The sequence below is a fragment of the Cucurbita maxima genome, unplaced genomic scaffold (genome assembly GCF_002738345.1).
Source record: "Cucurbita maxima cultivar Rimu unplaced genomic scaffold, Cmax_1.0 Cma_Scf00026, whole genome shotgun sequence".
Lineage (NCBI taxonomy): Eukaryota > Viridiplantae > Streptophyta > Magnoliopsida > Cucurbitales > Cucurbitaceae > Cucurbita > Cucurbita maxima.
The window spans coordinates 2,254,291-2,273,939 of record NW_019272042.1 but is presented as its reverse complement, the minus strand read 5'-3'; the positions used below and the strand labels follow the sequence as shown (position 1 = coordinate 2,273,939).

At 35.0% G+C, this 19,649-nt stretch overlaps 3 protein-coding genes and 1 long non-coding RNA gene across 4 annotated transcripts; 3 read left to right on the top strand and 1 right to left on the bottom strand.

The window, feature by feature from the left end:
* Window positions 1-1,043: 1,043 nt before the first annotated feature.
* Window positions 1,044-7,914, top strand: LOC111499302 (novel plant SNARE 13). The gene is made up of 10 exons (XM_023150867.1): window positions 1,044-1,460; window positions 2,342-2,434; window positions 2,698-2,791; window positions 4,381-4,418; window positions 5,522-5,616; window positions 6,743-6,822; window positions 6,900-6,956; window positions 7,068-7,160; window positions 7,262-7,336; window positions 7,446-7,914. The coding sequence occupies exons 1-10, from the start codon at window positions 1,384-1,386 to the stop codon at window positions 7,548-7,550; spliced, it is 807 nt and encodes a 268-aa protein (XP_023006635.1). The 5' UTR covers window positions 1,044-1,383; the 3' UTR covers window positions 7,551-7,914.
* A 3,193-nt stretch (window positions 7,915-11,107) lies between these two features.
* Window positions 11,108-15,135, bottom strand: LOC111499344. The gene is made up of 2 exons (XR_002720928.1): window positions 14,829-15,135; window positions 11,108-11,330 (listed from the first exon to the last, which is right to left on the bottom strand). It is a non-coding gene; the product is annotated as an uncharacterized LOC111499344 (long non-coding RNA).
* Window positions 11,382-14,501, top strand: LOC111499256 (probable receptor-like protein kinase At2g42960). Its single transcript, XM_023150801.1, has 7 exons — window positions 11,382-12,475; window positions 12,613-12,717; window positions 12,793-12,915; window positions 13,019-13,189; window positions 13,279-13,408; window positions 13,769-13,981; window positions 14,062-14,501. Exons 1-7 carry the CDS (start codon window positions 11,859-11,861, stop codon window positions 14,143-14,145), a joined length of 1,443 nt encoding a protein of 480 aa, XP_023006569.1. The 5' UTR covers window positions 11,382-11,858; the 3' UTR covers window positions 14,146-14,501.
* A 767-nt stretch (window positions 15,136-15,902) lies between the features above and the next one.
* On the top strand, window positions 15,903-18,303 carry LOC111499248 (pentatricopeptide repeat-containing protein At3g06430, chloroplastic-like). The gene is made up of 2 exons (XM_023150792.1): window positions 15,903-16,450; window positions 16,805-18,303. The coding sequence occupies exons 1-2, from the start codon at window positions 15,953-15,955 to the stop codon at window positions 17,912-17,914; spliced, it is 1,608 nt and encodes a 535-aa protein (XP_023006560.1). The 5' UTR covers window positions 15,903-15,952; the 3' UTR covers window positions 17,915-18,303.
* The last annotated feature ends 1,346 nt before the right edge of the window (window positions 18,304-19,649 follow it).

Genomic DNA, 19,649 nt, shown 5'->3' with positions numbered 1-19,649 from the left:
TTTTATTAAAAAAAATTGATAAATGAAATGTATATGAATAAACTGAGACTACATCTAAATGAAAGCGATAATGAGAATATGATAATTAAAAAAAATTAAAAAAATTGAAAGTCGCCATCTATACAAAAATGTACAGTGTTTCTTGGTGGCGGTAGGAGGTTTAGTTCTCGACTACATCGGCTATGAAAAAGTGAAGTAGAGTGAGGGTACTTCGGTCATTTTCATATATCACGAAAATTTGGAAAGAAATCCGAATTAAACACTAAAAAATTCAAGTTAGTCGAATAAATTAATTATTGAATACTTTATAAAAACTCATAAATTTGAATAAAAATCGTGCTCGATTATCATTTATTACTTAAATTCTTTAAAATTTGAACGGTGCATATTATTTTTTTTTTTATAATTTATTGAAATATGAGAAGTAATTTTGTATAAATTTTTTAAAGTTAAAATTGAAATAATTATTTAAATTGAGCTACTGTTGAAGGGACGCTGTATATATATGTATGTATGTATATGTATCATCCCGTCTCCACTCCGGTTTCATTTATTTTTGCAAGAAACGAATTCTTCGTAGATAACAAAATTTATTTATTTTAAAAAAGCGAGTGGAGCGGGTTTGAACATGGTCGGAGGCTAAAACGGGGAGGACGTTCTTCTGTTTAGCTAACAAGGAAAAAGGTTTTCCCATTTTCTCCTTTAGTAACGAGAATTCTCGGGATGTTAAGATGAGTTAGATCGAAGTTTATAAAATTTAAATCTGATTTAAAATGGTGGGCGGGGAGAAAGGAAAAGACAAAAATGCCCTCCAATCAAACCCAACCCAAAGGGACCCTTGTTTGACCTTTTTAACAAAGAGTTGATGGCAACGGCAACACGGCGCTCTGTTTTCTGCGTCTGTTTCTAAAATTCCCTCAGCCGCTAATTAATTAATTAATATTCCTTCTTTGTAACTTAATTCCAACTTTATTAATTTATTAATTTAATTAATTTTTTAATTTATGAACTGCCCGTTACCCGCTGCCCATTGCCATTCGCCAGCCTATCTCTCATATTCTCTCTCTCTCTCTCTCTCTATTTTCCTCCATGTTCTTCCTCTCTCTCCTCCATCTCCATTTTCGTGAATCAGAGTTCTTCCACTTCCGCCTTTAATTATGTTTTGAATTCCGCTTTGCGTTCTTCGATTCTCTATTCCATCTTGCTTTTCACCATTTTTTTTTTTCCTTTTTGATTACACCAAGTTTACTCCCACTCCCACTAGGGTTCGTTCGGTTTTTTTTTTTTTTTTTCCCTTTTTTACTTAACTTGGATTCCATGCTGTATCGAATTCTGTAGATGCAATAAACTGTACAGATTGTCGCAACTTACACTTCCGGCGAGATGACCAGCGGCTTGCAGATGAATCCTCAGTTAGAGCAGATCCATGGTGAAATTCGTGACAATTTTCGTGCGCTTTCGTATGTTTTATTCACCTTACTCTTGATTTTCTTCGTTTTTGTGTTAATGTCGGTTTCTTGTGCTTTTGCTTTACGTTTTTCTATCTGTAGCTCCTTTTTCTTTGTGTAAAACTCATGACCAATTCACTGTAGATATTTCTCCTATTCGATTGTGTAATTTGTTTTTGGGTTAGGAGTTTGGAAGTTTCTGGTGATACTAATTGAGAGACTTGTGTCCCTTCCTCGATCTTATTCCTCGTCGGAGTTAAACCACAAAAAGTGATGTTGTTAACACTTGTCGGGGAATTCTGGAATCCTACCATCAGTAAAACCTCCCCTTGGGGGATTTGGAGAAGGAGAACTTAGGGCTCATTTGAAATGTTTTTGTTTCTAATATTATGCTGATTTACTAAAACTACCTTTTTTTTGTTTTCGTAATATAATTAAGAAAAATGTAGTTTCGAAACTCCCTTGTTTTATTTTTTAAATTTGAGTGATTTCTAGTAATCCTCTTTTTGAAAAGTGAAAAATTAAACCAAAAAAATGTAGACAAGCTTAACTTTCTTAAAGAACAGAAAACTTTTAAACAAAATCCTTGTGTAATGGAATTTTGAGTAGATTAAGTACTGTGAATCCGTGGAGCTAAGGTCATACGCATGGTTCTCTAAATTTCTCTATTAAATTGTATGACACTAGCTCGATGAGAACCTTAGAGCGTACAAGTCTTTGAAGTTGATACCATTTATTCAATATCATCCTAAACTTAGTCCTAAATTTGGTTGATTGTGTGGCAATGCTGCAATATCACTTGAAGTTGTTTCCATTTATTGAATATCAGCATTCTTGTGTTTATCCTATGTATCAGCATTATGATATCCTCTTTGATTTCTACTGTCTCTCAGAAATGGGTTTCAAAGACTGGATAATATCAGAGATTCCAGTAGACAAAGTAAGCAGTTGGAGGAGCTCACAGGAAAGATGAGAGAATGTAAAAGGTATGGTAAAACCAGCCCATGATTATTTGAGCATGTGGGAGCTTCTCTTGTTGAATTATAAAGAAAATTGCTGTTTGAGTCATTCTTACATAGCCTCTGCATTGAAAACTGGAATCGTAGATTACTTTAGGTGCTGGCTAAACATGTAAATTGAGAAAAATCGAAGCTCAATTGACACGTTTCCTAGTTTATTAATGTTTTTTTTTTTTGTAAATATTTGTTATAGTTCTGGTTTTAGTCACAAAATGGAGCTAATCTTGCAGATTAATTAAAGATTTTGACCGTGAACTCAAGGATGAAGAGAGTAAAAATCCACCGGAAGTGAATAAGCAGCTCAACGATGAGAAGCAATCAATGGTTAGTTCATTGTTATTTTAACTTTCGAACGCTCTAGGGATGAAAGTAGCTGTATAAAGTTTGACGGTTAACAGCTTAACTGAACCAATATGAGTCATCTGATATTTTGATTGAGGTTTCCAAATCATTAGCTATAGTTTGGATTGATTTGTAGAATTAATGCATGATGTATCACAACGTATTCAGTATAGAAGATGCCGTTTTCAATCTCCTTTCATGAGCCATTTGACTCAAGATTCATAGGGGAATGAGATGACAATATTAGATGTGTGTATGCACCAGATCTGTCGAAGAGAATTTTTATCAGTTGCTATAAGTTTGTTAACAGAACTGGTAGTACCAGGTCTATTATTTTAGAGAATGGCACAGAGTGCCAAAGCACTGTACAAACTACCTAGCCAATTCCCAATTACCCAAGTTGGGTCTTTTACGTAGAGTGAATAGGTGAATACCAAATACTTATTTCTATGGGTGTACACGGGTTGGATTGTTTTTATACGAAGTATATTTTGCCCCAGATATGAAAAATATGTAGAAAGTGGAAAGTCCTAGATTGTTTTTTCTTCCACTGCTCCTTGCCAAGTTCCATTGAGAAAATCTCTGGAGGATCACCAATTCTGTATCAGATTTGCCCCTCTGCTGTGGTGGGATGCAAGGCAAGACAATTTGGCTGATTGCTGTCTGCATTTCTGTTTTTTGGGAGATTAGGAAACCTAGGAGTTGGATTATTTACGTGGACAAGAGGTAATATAGAGGAGTAATGGGATTATCTGCCTTTAAATGCTCTTTTCTTTTCATGAGTCATTTGTATCTGTTTGTCAGATTGCTCGCAGTTCAATTTTAGGATTAGAATAATTCAAATCATTTATCACTCAAAATGGTTGTTTGAATGGAGGCATCATGCATTGTCTATTGTTTGTTGTCAACAGCCTTGGTTGTAATTTTAGAAAACATTTTATGTTTTTACGTTCATGCTGGATAGAATACTGATTTCAAATTGAAGCACAAAATCTAGTTTATATATATATATATATAGAACTTGAGACATCTCTGAGTTTTTTTATTTCTAACTGCTCTGGGCTTCCTTATGTCAATTGCAGGAGCATTGAGAGGATGGAGAATTGTAGCGACGTAGTTATATGAACAGGCAAAAATATACATTATTTAGAAAAAAGAACTGGGAAACATACGAATTGGCTTATTGATTTAGGAAGCCTTAGTTATCATTATTTCATCTAGCATTGGGTTCAGCTTGCCTCTAACAAAGATGTCGGAACATTATTTGATTATTGAGGATTTTAGTCTCCTGTTGCTTGTTGATGAAAGTGTAGTGTTTTTTCCTCGAGTATTGGACTTTGGTACGAGTTTACCTTTATAATTGATAATGTTGTCTATACCCTGCGAGTTACATATATCACTTGTTGATATTGCATGATAGAATTTTGCCAGCGATCTTTGTTATTGCTCTAAATATTTTTCATTAGCAACCTGTATTTACAGTGGTTTAGAAGTTTAATTAATCTTCTGCTTATTATTATTTTTTTTTTAAAAAAGTGATCTTGTACTTATTACAATAGTTTCATTTGCAGATCAAAGAGCTGAATTCATTTGTTGCACTGAGGAAAACGTAAAGCCTTCCCTTCCTTTTTTTTTTTTTTTTTTTTTNCTTTTTTTTTTTTTTTTTTTTTTTTTTCCCTCAGAATATGATACAAGATGAGTATATAATTTAGGAGCGAATGAGTTCTTGGCCAAAAAAAAAAAAAAAAGAGTTATTCTAAATGGGAGGGTAGAACCTTCAAGAAATTTGGGTTGCCTTGAGAATGAAAATAATGGATAAGAAAAAAATCTCGAGTTGTCCTTAAAACACCATCCGGAAAGAGATGTAGATGATTAGGAACCAAGTTTTCCATTTTCTAAATGGGAGGGTAGAACCTAAATTTGTGCTTGACTTTAGTGTCCAAACTGCCGACAACATTGAAACAAGGGAAAATATCACAAAAGGATGATAAAGCTTGTTCACTGAGCCCTTTCATGTACAAGAGAGAGAGGGAGGGAGGATGGTGTGGTCATAAAATGTCTTTGCTAGATAGAGAAGGTGGAAACATGTATTGACTGTTTTGAGTCGAAAATATGGCTTTAGGTAATCAAAGCTCTACTTTTTGAGGTTTATGACCGAAACAAACAATTGAACATTCAAAGTGAGTGGAAGCAATTGGGTTGATGTCATTTATCTCACCTAATTTGCCTCTCTTGAATAGCGGAAAAGATCAGAAGTAGTATACCCTACTCAAAGTGAACAAATAAGAACTCAGATCCTAGTTGCTTGTTAGACATGCCTTTGTAATTGATTTCCAACTTGTAATTAACTTATTGGAAATGTTCTTCATTTTTCTCAAATAGGGGAGTGGGGGAATCATTACTTTAGTCAAACCTTGTCACTGTGTTATGACTAGTTTTTCCTATTAGAAAAAGGATAAAAACGTGCAACAACCAGATCGGTTAGCTTTTGATCTTGTGCTAATGTTGTAATGCCACTTCTTTCATTCTTTTCTCATGTTTTGAAAATGGGTTCTCATATTAAAAAAAATGTTGTCAAGCCACTGGAATCGTCCGTTCCCTTTTTCAATGATTGAATGTGGTTCACATAATTGTTTGCTCTATCATTGTATTGAAATCAAATTGCTCGAGGTATGAGTTGCCTAATCTTTTTTATTGCTGAATGAATTACAGGTACGTGAATAGTCTTGGGAATAAAAGAGTTGAGCTATTTGATGAGGGAGGTGTAAGTGAACCTACTGCTGATAGTAATGTTCAGATGGCCTCATGTAAGCTTTATTTTCTATATTTGTTAGCATCATAGAAAAATTCCCATGTTGCCTACTGTATGGACTGCTGATATCTGCTCTAGTGGGAAGAAATACATACCTACAGGACTTTCCTGTTAAAGATAGAATTTTTTTAATTATGTTTATAATTTAAGAATGTGTTTGAAGCAAGGTTAATAAAATTATTTTAAGTAAGGTTGTTGATGCTGCCGTACCTCATGTGGGTGATGAGGTGAAAATCTGCCTCACCCAGCAGCAAGGCAGGGCTATTGCCATGATCACCTTCTTGTTGCTTTCTACACTTCATTGGCGAGAAGTCTTTAAGAAACATTAATCTAGAAAAAAGTATGTTTGACTACAGAGAAATAGAAAGCTTTTGGCTACCTCCTTGTTTAGTTGGCTTTTTTTTGTTGCCCTTTTACACACTATTCTTTCCTTTTTTTCTTTTTTCTTTTTTTTTTCTCCATGAAAATTTGGTCTCTTACAACCAAAAAAAAAGAAAAAAAGAAAAAAGAAAAAAGAAAAAAGAATGAAAGTAAAGAAAGAGAGATAGGAAGCTTTTAGAGGAGTGGAGGGCATGAAGAGATTTGGGTTTTAGGCTAGTTCCATGCGTTCCTTTGGGACCCTGTTACTAGGAATTTTAGCAACTATCCTTTTATTTCCCATTTTTTTGAACTAGAGTGGTTTCTTTTTTCTGTTAATGTTTGCTGTTTTTTGGCTTTTGCTTTTTGCCTGCATCATCTTGTGATTCCCTCTTTATGTTCTTTCTTCTCTCTTTCAATTTTCTCCCTGTAAGCTAGTTTTTCATTAAAATTATCTAAATAACTGGAATAAATATATTTTTTATTAGAAAAGAAAAGAAAAGAAAAACAAATAATTTTTTAATCAAAACAATTCTATATTTAATCAACTTCTTTTTTGGCCTTTGACTAAAATAAGGGTGTAATGACAAAAAATATCTTCATGCTCCTTTTGTAGATGTATGCCTTGATTTTTTCCCAATAAGGCAGTAATTAGTATAGCAGGCAATTGAAGATAAAACTGCTAAGCAGCTTCTTATTTTATATGCTTGGAATTCCAGGAGTGTCCTTTTTTCTCATTCTATTGGCATGCTTTTGTGCTGTAGCAATGACAAATCAAGAACTTATGGATGCTGGGAAGAAAACAATGGATGAGACCGATCAGGCTATTGAACGCACTAAAAAGGTGAAGAACGAACTACTTGAAACGGGTGATTTAATCGTTTCTGCCCCTTTGTTCTAATGCTTAACTTCGGTCCATAGGTGGTCGAACAAACTATTGAAGTTGGAACTCAAACTGCTGTTACATTAAAAGGCCAAGTATGTTCATCGTTGAAATTACACCTTATGGTTAAAAGTATATTTTCCTATCTGACCTGATTATTAGAATTCCCCAGGTATTCCCTTAACTTTTCCCAATTAAATTTTCAGACTGATCAAATGGGCCGTATAGTAAATGAGCTCGACACGATTAATTTTTCGATTAAGAAGGCTTCCCAGCTTGTGAAAGAAATTGGCAGACAGGTAAGCCTACCTTATGGCCCTCGCACCCCGACCGCCCAGAAAAACACATTTTTTGATCTCCTAACTGGGACTAACTTCCCCTCCCCTCCTCTTTTGGAAAGGTTGCTACAGACAAATGCATCATGCTGTTTCTGTTCCTAATTGTTTGTGGAGTGATAGCCATAATCGTTGTTAAGGTAAATTCTGCCGTTTATTTTGTTCAACAAAACCTTGAAAGAAGAAAAGTTCCATAAAGCGTATTCAAATTTAGTGTCTTTTGCAATAACAAGCGATGTAAATTTTCAGATTGTGAACCCCAACAACAAAGACATCAGGGATATTCCTGGATTGGCACCGCCCGTTCCCGCCAGGAGGCTTTTGTATCTGAGGACACCTGAACATTTCGAGTAAATTCTTGCCTTAGAAACAGGTAGATCTTCGTTGTTCGGTCGTCTACTTCGAGTAAATTCTTGCTTAAAGCCATTGAGAGACACGACATTGTGAGAATTCTTCTGCTTTCCTTTGCTTTCCTTTCCTTGTATGCAATTCAATCTATTCTTGGCTGAGATGTGCATAGAGCTTGGTTGTTATATTAGTTTTTATTTGAAGAGAAACTACAATGTGTTCCTGTAAATGTTTTACTTTGAGAGGTGATTCATGTCTTTGCGGATTTTACCCACTTTACATTGTTTTGTACACTAAGTCATCGTGTCTAACAGCATATGAATTCAATTCCCACTGCCCAGTGGTTGATAGTTGTTCTATTTTATTTGTATACTCTGTTTCAATTACTCTCAGATTTTCTCATATTTTAAGACTATACACAATTATTGCCCTGCATAAGTTACTAGATTGTACCAACTATATTTCTTGTAACAAAATGTATAAATAGTCTCTTGCCTCATTCCATGCATTAAAACTAGTTACTTAGAAATTAGAAAGGTTCATTTAGCCTACAGGAACGAAAAAATGGAGAGCAGAGCATTTTTCGCCTTTAACTAGATTACTTAGATCTAGAAATGTTCATTTAGTCTGCAAGAACGAACAAATGTAGAGTTGGAGTGCATTTTTTGCCGTTAATTAGATTAATTAGATCTAGAAATGTACATTTAGTCTGCCGGAACGAAAAAATGGAGTGGAGAGATTTTTCGTCATTAACTACATTACTTAGATCGATATATGTTTGTTTAGCCTACAAACGAAAAAATGGAGTGGGTGGAAATATTTCTCCTCGTTAAATGAGACTTGAATAAAGATTATATCCATCGCTCTATTCTATATTTCTCCTCGTTAAATTATTTATTTAAAAAATATACCTACAAAAGCAAAATATTTTTCATGAGAACCAACCCCACCAAATTAAATATATTATGTCCAATAATTTGTTGCAACTAGCTTGTGAGTTGTGGAAATATGAGAATGGGTATAAGGGAATCATTAATCATTTTATTTTAATAATGTAATTAATGGATGCCAACGCGGCTTGGGAGGATACCAAATTTTAGACCTAACTATTTCCTTAATCATAATAATAAACATAGCCTAATTACTTGTTATAAATATTATATAATATTTCATACAATGTATCTCCATCCTATAATTTTTAAATTCAATAAAATAAAATAAAATAATTATAAAAAAAAATGATGACTTAGTACTAACGGAAAATATCCTTTATTACTAGGTCTGATGCTTCTTGATGGAAGATCTCCAAAATAACTGTTTGTCACGAAACCCTTTATCTAGTGCACTATCATTCAAGTTTTTCGTGTCAATCCAGATACCTCATTATAAAAATTAAATAAAGTTATAGCATCACATTTTCATCTCGTATTTATCATATACTTTACAAGTTTAGAAAGGACATCGTCGTCACTTTGAAACAAAGTATTAAATTATCTTAAATTGTAGCCTTGTAAGACGGGCAAAGGCAAAACATCCAACAAAACTCGAGCAGTGTTTCCTTGTCCGGTTCATAAATGGAAAACATCAAAAGCTTGATTTAAGTAAAACTTTATCGCCATTAGATTGACTGTTTTTGTTCACAATGAACACACCAAGGTTGTAAGCTGCCGACAAAACAGGCCTCAATCATAGAGACACAACAAAAAAAAACAGAACAAAATCCCTATTATCCTTGCCGTTCCAGCTTTGGCTAACAAAACTATGGCTGAAAAGATTCTTGCCAACTGCCTACTAAGCATGCAATGTGCCAAAGTAATAGAGGCATACCTATGTGCCAAGGGGGAACTCGGTTGGTAAGGGTTTGGAGTCTCTTGCTTTAGAGGTCTCGAACTTCAACTTCTCGATGAGCTTAATACCAAAAACTCTCAATGTTTCCTCGATCCATACCTTGAGGTGGGCGTGGGGTGCCTCTGGGTATAGAGAACCTAAGCTTTGGTTCTTGGTTGTCAAATAAATATTAAATTTTGACTCACGAGTGTCTAAATCAGCTTGACACTATTACATTTGGTTGTTAAGATAAGTTGTAGTTAATCATAACTCAACTAATTGATGTATATATATACCTTACTAAAAAGTCAAATGTTCAAATTCTCACTCTCACGTTGATGAACTAAAAAAAAAAAAAAAATTATAATTATATTAACGTTTAAATATTATTTTAATCTTGAAAGTGTTAAGTTTAATTCTTGAAATTTTATATTAGCAAGCTAATATGAATTCTATTTCAAGCCATGCAAGCTAGAGATATACATTTAACAAGTAGATATTAGGCACAAATAATAACAACAACAGTAGTAACAATATTGAAAATGGAAAAATAGTGATTTAGTAAAATTACGGGTCCAAATAGCATTTAAATGTTCGATGAATAAAATTGAAACCGACTTATTAAACCCTATATTAATCATGTTCATGAAAGGGAAGGAAAAATTTTATATCCCATCTTCGAGAAACACGGATTATATATATATTTATTTAAATGTTAAAAAATTTGTTGTAATTTTTAAGATTGCGTTGGTAGAACATTATATTATATTATATTTTTGTTTATAAATATTATTAATTTTATTCCGATGTTTTATATTTTCAAATAAAAAATATATTGAAAAATAAAAATTACCCACTAAAATGTTTATTTGAAAGAAATATTATATATATATGTTTATATATGTACCATGAAAAAAAAAAATCTCGTACAGAGAATTTAGATTCAAATCTCCTAAAACATAAAATAAATGAAGAATATTTTAGAGATGAAAATTGAAATAGGTGGCGAGAATATATATAGATGATGAGAAAAGATTCTCTACGAAAAATCTCGACTCCAACCTACTAAAAAATAAATGAAAAATATTTTAGAGATAGGAATTGAAACAGGTGACGAGAATAGAGATGGAAAAAGCTTCCCCATTCCCGTTCCCCGTGTCTAAGCTGGACGGGTAAATCGCTCCTAATCCTACCCAAGCATATAGGTAAAGGTAAAGAAATAGAGCTTTTTCTATTGTTGTGTAGTCTCCTTCCTTGTATAAGGCTACAAGGCGTGGAGAGTGGTGGGTAAGTAAATGGGCAATTTCACGCTGCTGCCCTGTCTTTTCAGCCTCCAACCGCACCTTCCCTTCCTTTTGATCAATCTCTTCTTTTCTTCATCTTTCAAACACTACATAGATACCATTCCTTTTCTTCCTCTTTTTTCTAAATTGATCTTTTACCTTTCATTTATCACATTAAATTAAACACTAACCTCGCCTAAGTCGTAAAGATAGTCTCGTACTTTTCTCTCTGTTGTATTCTTTCAAATATTACAATTTTATCTTTGACCTTTCGTAAACATTTCAAAACTGCTTTTGGAGTATACAAATCGTTAGAATATTGGACGACAAGTTAACATGTTTGGGTATAGTTCCTTTATATCCAATCCAAACAAGCGTACTAATCACTGTGATGGGATTTTTCGTCCAACATTCAAAAAGACGTTACTCCAAAATTGAAACGTTCATGAAAGATCAAAGGTAATATTGCAACTTTTGAAATAATAGAAGTATTTTTTAACTATGGGACAAAGTTTAATGATATTTATGATAATTTAGCCATACCACCAGAAAATCTACCTGGCTAAGTCCAATAGATATTTAACCACCAGAATGAAAACAAAGTTTAATATAAAATAAAATCGATTCTAAGTTGTTCTGCTGCAGTTGTCTGCCATCCTCCGAACTGATAGATTTTCTGTATTAAAGAATATATAATAATATGATACAGAAGAGAGACAAATTTGAAGATACAGCAAAGAAAGGAAGGTGGGAAGATGTTGTTTTTCATTTGATGCCTCTCTCTCTCTCTCTGAATGTAATGTAAAAACCAAGGCAAAGACATAGCCCATTTCCCTCTCTCCTCCTTCCTTCCTGGTTATTACCTACTACTGAAAACTCCATCCCATCCCACCACCATTTCATTTTTCTTATTCTCCCTTTCTCTTAACTCGTTTAACCTCAGGAGAGGGCCTAGAAGCCAAGCTTGGGACAGCATTCCCAACAACATTTCTCTGCCTTCTACATTGGGAGTTTTTTCATTTGGGTTCCCTTAACTGTCGGTTAATCTGAGGAGAGGAACTCTGGGAACTGCATACACTGTTTTCATTTTATCATCCACGCCCATTTATTCACTCATCCGGTAACTGAGTTTGCTACATTCATCAGAAGGTACTACTTATTCAGCAACGTTTTTTTGCTTCTTGGTATATTAGAGGAAAAGGAAATGGCGCCTGATCTAAACACAACACTTTCCAAGAAGACGTTTGTTTTTGGTATGAAGGTATGGGTGTTTACTGGAGTCCTGGTGGGGGTGTTTATTGTAATAGTCCTTGTGGTGCTATCAATATGTGTTACTTCAAGAAGAAAGTCTAGAAGGGTAAGTGGCATGCTTCCTCTCAGCCGTATTTCCATTGCATCAAAGGAAATCAAGGAGATTGGGGTGGATCACGTTTCAGCAATCCAGCAGGGCCCTCGCCCCCACGATGGAATCGAAACGGAATCGGAAAAGGTTCTGCTATATTCAAACAAGGCCTACGATTACAGCATATCAGGCTCAGATGATCACACAGAGATATATGCTATTGGTTCTGGAGAAGGAAGCAAGGAAGCAAGTGTTTTGCATAGACCCTCAGATTCAATACCACCGGACACTTCGCCACTGGCTGGTCTGCCGGATTTCTCGCAACTGGGATGGGGTCACTGGTTCACCTTAAGAGATCTGGAACTTGCAACAATGCATTTCTCAAACGATAATATAATTGGGGAGGGAGGATATGGAGTTGTTTATCGAGGTCAACTTATGAATGGGACACCTGTGGCTGTCAAAAAGCTTCTAAATGTGTAAGTTTTCCTTGTTAACTTGGTTGGTTGGCTGTAACTTTCTTTAAGGTAAGAAACCTAGTTTTCATGGAGAAATATGAAACAATAACACAGACATACAAAACTTATAAATGTAATGTGGGTTTTAACTTATATAGAGGACAAGCGGAAAGGGAATTCAGAGTGGAAGTAGAAGCGTTTGGGCATGTGAGGCATAAGAACCTAGTTAGGCTGCTGGGATACTGCATTGAAGGAACGCACAGGTAATGCTATTGCATTTGATTGTTCCTTCACTTGCTAGCTTAGATTGCTGTATACTAAATAGTACATATTTTCAGGATATTAGTATATGAGTATGTGGACAATGGAAATCTAGAGCAGTGGCTTCACGGAGCTTTAAGCCAGTATGGATATCTCACTTGGGAAGCCCGAATCAAAATTCTCCTTGGTACTGCTAAGGCGTAAGTATATATATATGTTATAAGTATATAACCTTCATTTGATCATTTGGCTGTATCTTTTATCCATTGAACTTAAGATTTCAATCTTTAATGGTTTTTTCAGGCTGGCATATTTGCACGAGGCAATTGAACCAAAAATTGTGCATCGAGATATCAAGGCAAGCAACATATTGATTGATGATGAGTTTAATGCAAAGCTATCAGACTTTGGGCTAGCCAAATTACTCGGTGCTGGGAAGAGTCACATTACCACCAGAGTTATGGGAACGTTTGGGTGAGTAAACAAACAGTCACTCTTTAACTTCCTGCTACTTCCATATTTTTGTTTGGGGATAAAACATTCTGTTTTCTTTCTCGTCATAGATATGTGGCACCAGAATATGCCAAATCTGGGCTTCTAAACGAGAAAAGCGATGTTTATAGTTTTGGAGTGGTTCTTTTGGAAGCGATTACTGGAAGAGACCCTGTTGATTATGGCCGCCCAACACATGAGGTATTTATTGGCTCAGATAGCTTAGGCCATATTTGATAACCACTTTGTTTTTATTTCTGGTTTTTGAAATTCAAGTTTATAAACTGCCCTGCCCTACTGGTTTCTTTGTTTTTGTAATCAAAATTTACAAGTATTTTGCAAAATCCTCCATGTTTTGAAAACTAAAAAAAAAAAGAAAATAGTTTCTAAAATTTGGTTAAGAATTCAAATGTTTATTTAAGAAACTTGAAAATTATGGCAAAGAACTTGAGATAAAACAAACTCAATTTTCAAAAAACAATTGGTTATCAAATGGGACTGTAGTTTCACATCTTTGGATTAGTTCCCAAACAAAATCTAGAATTTGGAATTTGGGTGCAGGTAAATTTGGTAGATTGGCTAAAGATGATGGTAGGAAGCAAACGATCAGAAGAGGTGGTAGACCCAAATATAGAGAGAAAGCCATCAGTTAGTGAACTAAAGCGAGCTCTTTTAACTGCTTTGAGGTGTGTGGATCCAGATGCTGATAAGAGGCCTAAGATGAGCCAAGTTGCCCGCATGCTCAACTCCGAGGAAAATCCAATTCCTCGACAGGTCGCTTTCATTCTCAAAACATTAATTCTTTACCAGCATTAGTTAACCTCAACTCACTCGCATTTCATCACAACTTACAGGATCGGAGACCCAGAAAGGGCCATGCTACTGCGACCAAAATGGAGTCTGGGAAACAGGAGAGAGGACCCAGAAGACACAAATAAGATCACAGACAATGAGACTTTCAAGTGTGAAAGAATGAATAGATGCAAAAAATAGAAGCTTGTAAGTTTCAAACTTCCAAATTCTCTGTTGGGATTGGTCAATCAAGTAGAGCTAGCAGGGAAGAGAAATGATTTGGAGGTGTTCCCAATCATTGTGTTAATGTACAGTTCCACAATTGCATTGATGGCTATGAAACAGGTCCAAAGTTTTTATAACTTTTTTTTTTCTTTTTCTTTTTCTGTTGGGGTGGCATTATCTCCTCATGTTGTCATTCGTGTATTGAATGGCTAATGTTCATGAGGATCGATACTAAATTTTCAGAGGTAGTGTATTCTAAGTTAGATCTCATTTCTAATCTTTACATTTGAGCTCTTTAATGTTTTCTTTGATACACTTCTTTTTTGTAATATAACGATTTGAGCTTTGAATTCTTTTAGTATAACGATTAAGCCTTAATGATTTAGTATCTTGTAACGATTAAATCCCAATGCTAGAACTTAGATGGTGCATCAATGTCAAATAATCAATATCAAGCCCACTTAGGATTCAATCTACGATTTGTTTTTCTCGTTTTAATATTCAGGACTAGACACAAACAGAAAATAAATAGAATGACACAAATTTAAAAGAGAAATGATATAACAAATAAAATCAATATTGCTTTAACCTCATTTTCTCTAACCTGGCCTCCTTGAAGAAGTTACGATGGCGTAGTATGAAGAGCGGAGCATCTCTCTCTCTTGTTCCTCCAGTGGCGCGAATCCGCAACCCCTACCCCTCGATTCGCTTACCAGACAGAATCGAACAGAACAGAAGGATTATTCACTTGCAAGCATAAACTTATCCTAGAGAGCAACAAGGAAGAAATTGAGTTATTGGCAGTAGTACAGCACTCGACGATGTTGAGGAACGCTCAATTCAACTCAACATTCGGAAAGGAGAGATCCAACTGAGAGCTTGAACCGCCATAGTCAGCCGGAAATCTACTCGTTTCCAGTTTGATTGGTTAAAAATATATTTATACTTTTTAAAAAAATTTAAACAATACCCTCAAATTTTTTAAATATTTTAAAAATACCCCACAATTAATTTTAAATTTTAAAAAATATATTNTTTTTAAAATTACAAAACTACCTTTTAAACTTTTTTTTTTTTTTTTTTTTTTTTTTTTTTTTAGTATTATTGAAAAATTTATACCATTTTTCTCCATAAAAATTGAGCAATATCGAGAACAAGCATTTAGGAAATCTAGCTCCGGTTCGGTTACCATCCTATTAAGGACAAGTTTTCTTATCTCCACGGTCGAGTTTTCTCAATTTCAAAACCGTGAAAAGAACGAAGTGAACTCCAAAACCTATCCGGGTCAGTTTGATATTCAAAAATTAAGTGAAAAATGTCGAATAAACCATAACAGTTTCAGAAATACGTCAGAGTAGAAATTTAAATCCTCAACTTCTGAAACGATGATATACGTCAATTGCATCTATAGCAATAGACATAAGGTCTTACTTAAGTTCACGTGGTTATTATTATTATTATTATTATTATTATTTATTTATTTATTTATTTATTTATTTTTGGTAAAATTACAAATATAATAAACACCCATTTATTGAAAAATTAGAAAAAAATTTATTTTTTAGTCCCTCTACTTTTGTTCTTTTAAGGAAGTAGTCCCTGGGCAAAAAATTTATTATATATATATATATAAAAAAAAAAAAAAAAAAGGATTAATCCATAATTGAAATCCTACTCGAACTCATCCACTTCACTGCTCGAAGCTCTGCGGAGGGAACTCCATCATCCATGGCTGCCTTCTCCTTCTCCTTCTCCTCTTCGCTCCTTCCTTCATCAGTTTCTTTCGATCATGGCTCCTCGTCCTTCTTCCCCATCCTTCTTTCATCTTCTTTCGACTCCAATTCTCGCGTTGTTCGCTGTACATTTGCAGCCCCCGCTAGAAAATCGCCTCCTCCTTCTTCTTCTTCTTCTTCTTCTTCTTCCTCCCCCGATAAAAAGAGGCACTGGAAGCAAGGGGAATTTCCAGGTATTATAGAGACATCCGCCCCCAGGATGACCCCCGCTAGAAAATCACCTCCTCCTTTTTCTTCCTCGCCGGTTAAGAAGAAGCATTGGAAACAAGGGGAATTTCCAGGCGTTACAGAGACATTCGACGCCAGGAAGACCCCTCTCAAGAATGTCAAGAAGAAATTAGATCGCAAAATGAACGCCAAGGCTTGGGCTAATACCGTTACTGAAGCCTTGTCGGAACATATCACGAACAAACGGTGGATTCAAGCTCTTGAGGTCGCTTCCTCTTCCTTTGATTTCACTTTTTGTTTTGGCGTTTTTTGTTCAATTTGTTCTGTGATCCCTCTTTTTGTTACATTTGTTCATTGTTTTGATTGATTTGAGTTTTAATCGATGAGGAATTGCATAATTGTAATGTGCTTTGGAATTAGCTTTTTGTACATTTACGAACAAGGAGAAGAATGCAGAGATTCATTACTTGCTCTTCAAAGTTGAATTGGAAGCATGAAAATCCGTCTTCTCTTGCCTTAATTTGAAGGAATGAAATGATAGTTTGAAGAGCCTGCATAAACTTCTTGGGCTATTGTTTTCATCTTTAACAACTATGGCTGCTTCAATTCAACCGTTCAGGTGTTTGAAATGCTCCGCAAACAGCCATTTTATGAACCAAAAGAAGGAACTTACATGAAGCTGCTTGTTCTACTTGGAAGATCTGGCCAACCACAGCGTGCCCGTCTGCTTTTTGACACAATGGTTGAAGAAAAATGTGAACCCACCACTGAACTTTACACTGCTTTGCTTGCTGCTTATTGTCGTAACAATCTCATTGATGATGCATTTTCCATTCTTAATCTCATGAAAACCCTCCCTTGCTGCCAGCCTGATATCTACACGTATAGTATATTAATCAAGGCTTGTGTCGATTCTTCTCGCTTTGAATTAGTTGAATCTTTGTATGAGGAAATGGCCGAACGACTGATAACTCCGAACACGGTTACTCAGAATATAGTCTTAAGTGGGTATGGCAAGATAGGGAAGTATGACCAGATGGAGAAAGTTCTTTTAGGAATGCTTGAGAGCACAACTTGTAGACCAGATGTGTGGACAATGAACATAATTCTTAGTGTGTTTGGTAACAAGGGTCAGATTGAAATGATGGAAAGATGGTACGAGAAGTTTCGTAACTTCGGTATCGAGCCAGAAACGCGTACATTCAATATTTTGATTGGTGCTTATGGGAAGAAAAGGATGTATGATAAAATGTCTTCTGTGATGGAGTATATGCGCAAACTGCAGTTTCCTTGGACGACCTCGACATACAACAATGTTATTGAAGCTTTTGCAGATGTGGGAGATGCAAAGAATATGGAGTACACCTTCACGCAGATGCGTGCTGAGGGCATGAAAGCAGACACCAAGACATTCTGTTGCCTTATAAATGGATATTCCAATGCAGGTCTCTTCCATAAGGTGATTAGCTCAGTTAAGTTGGCAGGAAAGTGTGAAATTCCAGAGAATACCTCATTTTATAATGCTGTTATATCTGCTTGTGCAAAGGCTGAGGATCTGATGGAAATGGATAGAGTGTTTAAGCGAATGAAAGATAAACATTGTCAGCCAGATAGCAAAACATATTCTATCATGATAGAAGCATATGAAAAGGAGGCCATGAATGACAGAGTTCATTACTTGAAACTGGAAAGGAAGCAGGTGATCGATCACGCTCCTACTAACGAGTGACTCGGAAATGGAATAGAGTGAAAAATTGGTGCACGTTTGAGAAGTTGGGCGCTACACTATGCCCTTTCCACCAAGGGCTCTAGCTACATTGGATACTTCTGAGAAAATCAAATCCGCGCTTCCAGCCCTTCCAGTCGCTTCCTCTGTGCCAAGTGTTTCACCATAGCGTTTTGATCATTTGAAACGATATGAAACCAAGCCTCTCAATCATGCAATATTAATGCCACGTTAAGAAGAATCAAGTTTCATTTATGCAACAAAGGTTAAGGGTTGGAATGTCTCATGGAAGGTTAAGGATTTTCATTTTGAGGCTATATAAAGTCATGTATGTTATTTTTGTAAGGGAGACTTGGAAAATGTAGTAAATAGAGCATTTGTGGTTTCCTTTAGCCAACGGCTAAGTTTTTTTGCAATTCTGTGTAGTTTTGGTTGCATGTAAAATCATTCAAGCTTGACATGATCAATCTTGCACATGGAGTGATTCGAATCTCAAACAAGTGTTCTTGTCTAGAGATATTTGATCAACAAGGTAATCTGAATTTTACTTTCCCTTGTAGCGATTCTTTATTATTAGGGCCAAGTGTCCTTACCTTTCTTTTGCAATTTTATGTATAGATTAGATTGCACGTTTAGAATCATTTACGCTAGATATAATCGATCTTGCTTGTGGAATGATTTGAATCTCAAAGCAGTGTTTTTGTCTTGAGATATTCGATCAACAAGGTAATTCAAATCTTACTTTCCTTGGGATGATTCCTTATCATTTGATATCAAGAGTTTTTTTCTTAGGTTGATTCTTTATCATCCTTCGTGAAAATATTATTTTATGTGGGAAGATTGCAGCTAACTGGTTTTTATGTTTAGAGCTCGTGTCACAATGAAGTTGGTCGGTATTTTGTAGTTATAATAGTTTTAGGCAAACTTGCTCGTTGTTCGGGACAAAATGGCGAACAGCGAAAAAAGGTATGAGATTTCAAGTCTTGACACAGTGACTGCGTGCCCATGTGGGTTATACATTAAATGCATGATTTTCTAGGTAGCAACAATTTACATTGCCTCCTTGGCTAACAATGAAAATGGCTTTATCTTGGCAGTGTAATGAGGTGGTGGGACATCGGAAACATATCTTGGGATCTCTGCTTATGGTATGAGCTTGCTTTTCTTTGAGTATCTTTTGAAGTGCATGCATTTTAATACACAAATTGTCAAAACTATTATGTGCAGTACTAGTCTCGTGTTGACAAAATGCTAATTTTTTATCATTCAGTATGGAACAGGAAACACGTTATGAAGTATATATAAATTCTTGGTCGATTACAAAAAGATATATCCTAGAACTTTGCTTTCATTTACTTCTATTCTTTTAAAAGTTGGAATATTGCATTTGGCCTTTCGTAAACGTTTCTAAAGTACCATTGAAGCATATATCTCTTGGCAAAAAATTGAGACCTAGAATGGTGTGGCTGTAGTTTGGAATAGAAATTGGGGCTAGTACACTGCCACCGTTGCAAGTCGCTGACACACTTATTCTAGTTCCCATTTTTCATCTAACATTTGAGCGGAGTTTTTATTTTTATGGTACTTTTGAAATCTTTATGAAAAGGGTAAGAGTATGTGTATGATTACAACTTATGAAAGGATGAGTAATTTTAAAACAAATGGTAAAATTCAGGAGTTTTTTTTTTTTTTTTTTTTTTTTTTTTTTTTTTTTTTTTTTTTTTTTTTTTTTTTTTTT

Bases quoted from the DNA above. Each gene is read 5' to 3' on its own strand.
- LOC111499256 (XM_023150801.1), top strand. From the start codon at position 11,859: ATGGCGCCTGATCTAAACACAACACTTTCCAAGAAGACGTTTGTTTTT. The intron at 13,190-13,278 runs GTGAGTAAACAA...TTCTCGTCATAG, and splicing joins AGAGTTATGGGAACGTTTGG to ATATGTGGCACCAGAATATG. The intron at 13,982-14,061 runs GTCGCTTTCATT...CACAACTTACAG, and splicing joins AAAATCCAATTCCTCGACAG to GATCGGAGACCCAGAAAGGG.
- LOC111499248 (XM_023150792.1), top strand. From the start codon at position 15,953: ATGGCTGCCTTCTCCTTCTCCTTCTCCTCTTCGCTCCTTCCTTCATCA. The intron at 16,451-16,804 runs GTCGCTTCCTCT...TCAACCGTTCAG, and splicing joins GGTGGATTCAAGCTCTTGAG to GTGTTTGAAATGCTCCGCAA.
- LOC111499302 (XM_023150867.1), top strand. From the start codon at position 1,384: ATGACCAGCGGCTTGCAGATGAATCCTCAGTTAGAGCAGATCCATGGT. The intron at 5,617-6,742 runs GTAAGCTTTATT...TTTGTGCTGTAG, and splicing joins TAATGTTCAGATGGCCTCAT to CAATGACAAATCAAGAACTT. The intron at 6,823-6,899 runs GTGAAGAACGAA...TTCGGTCCATAG, and splicing joins CTATTGAACGCACTAAAAAG to GTGGTCGAACAAACTATTGA.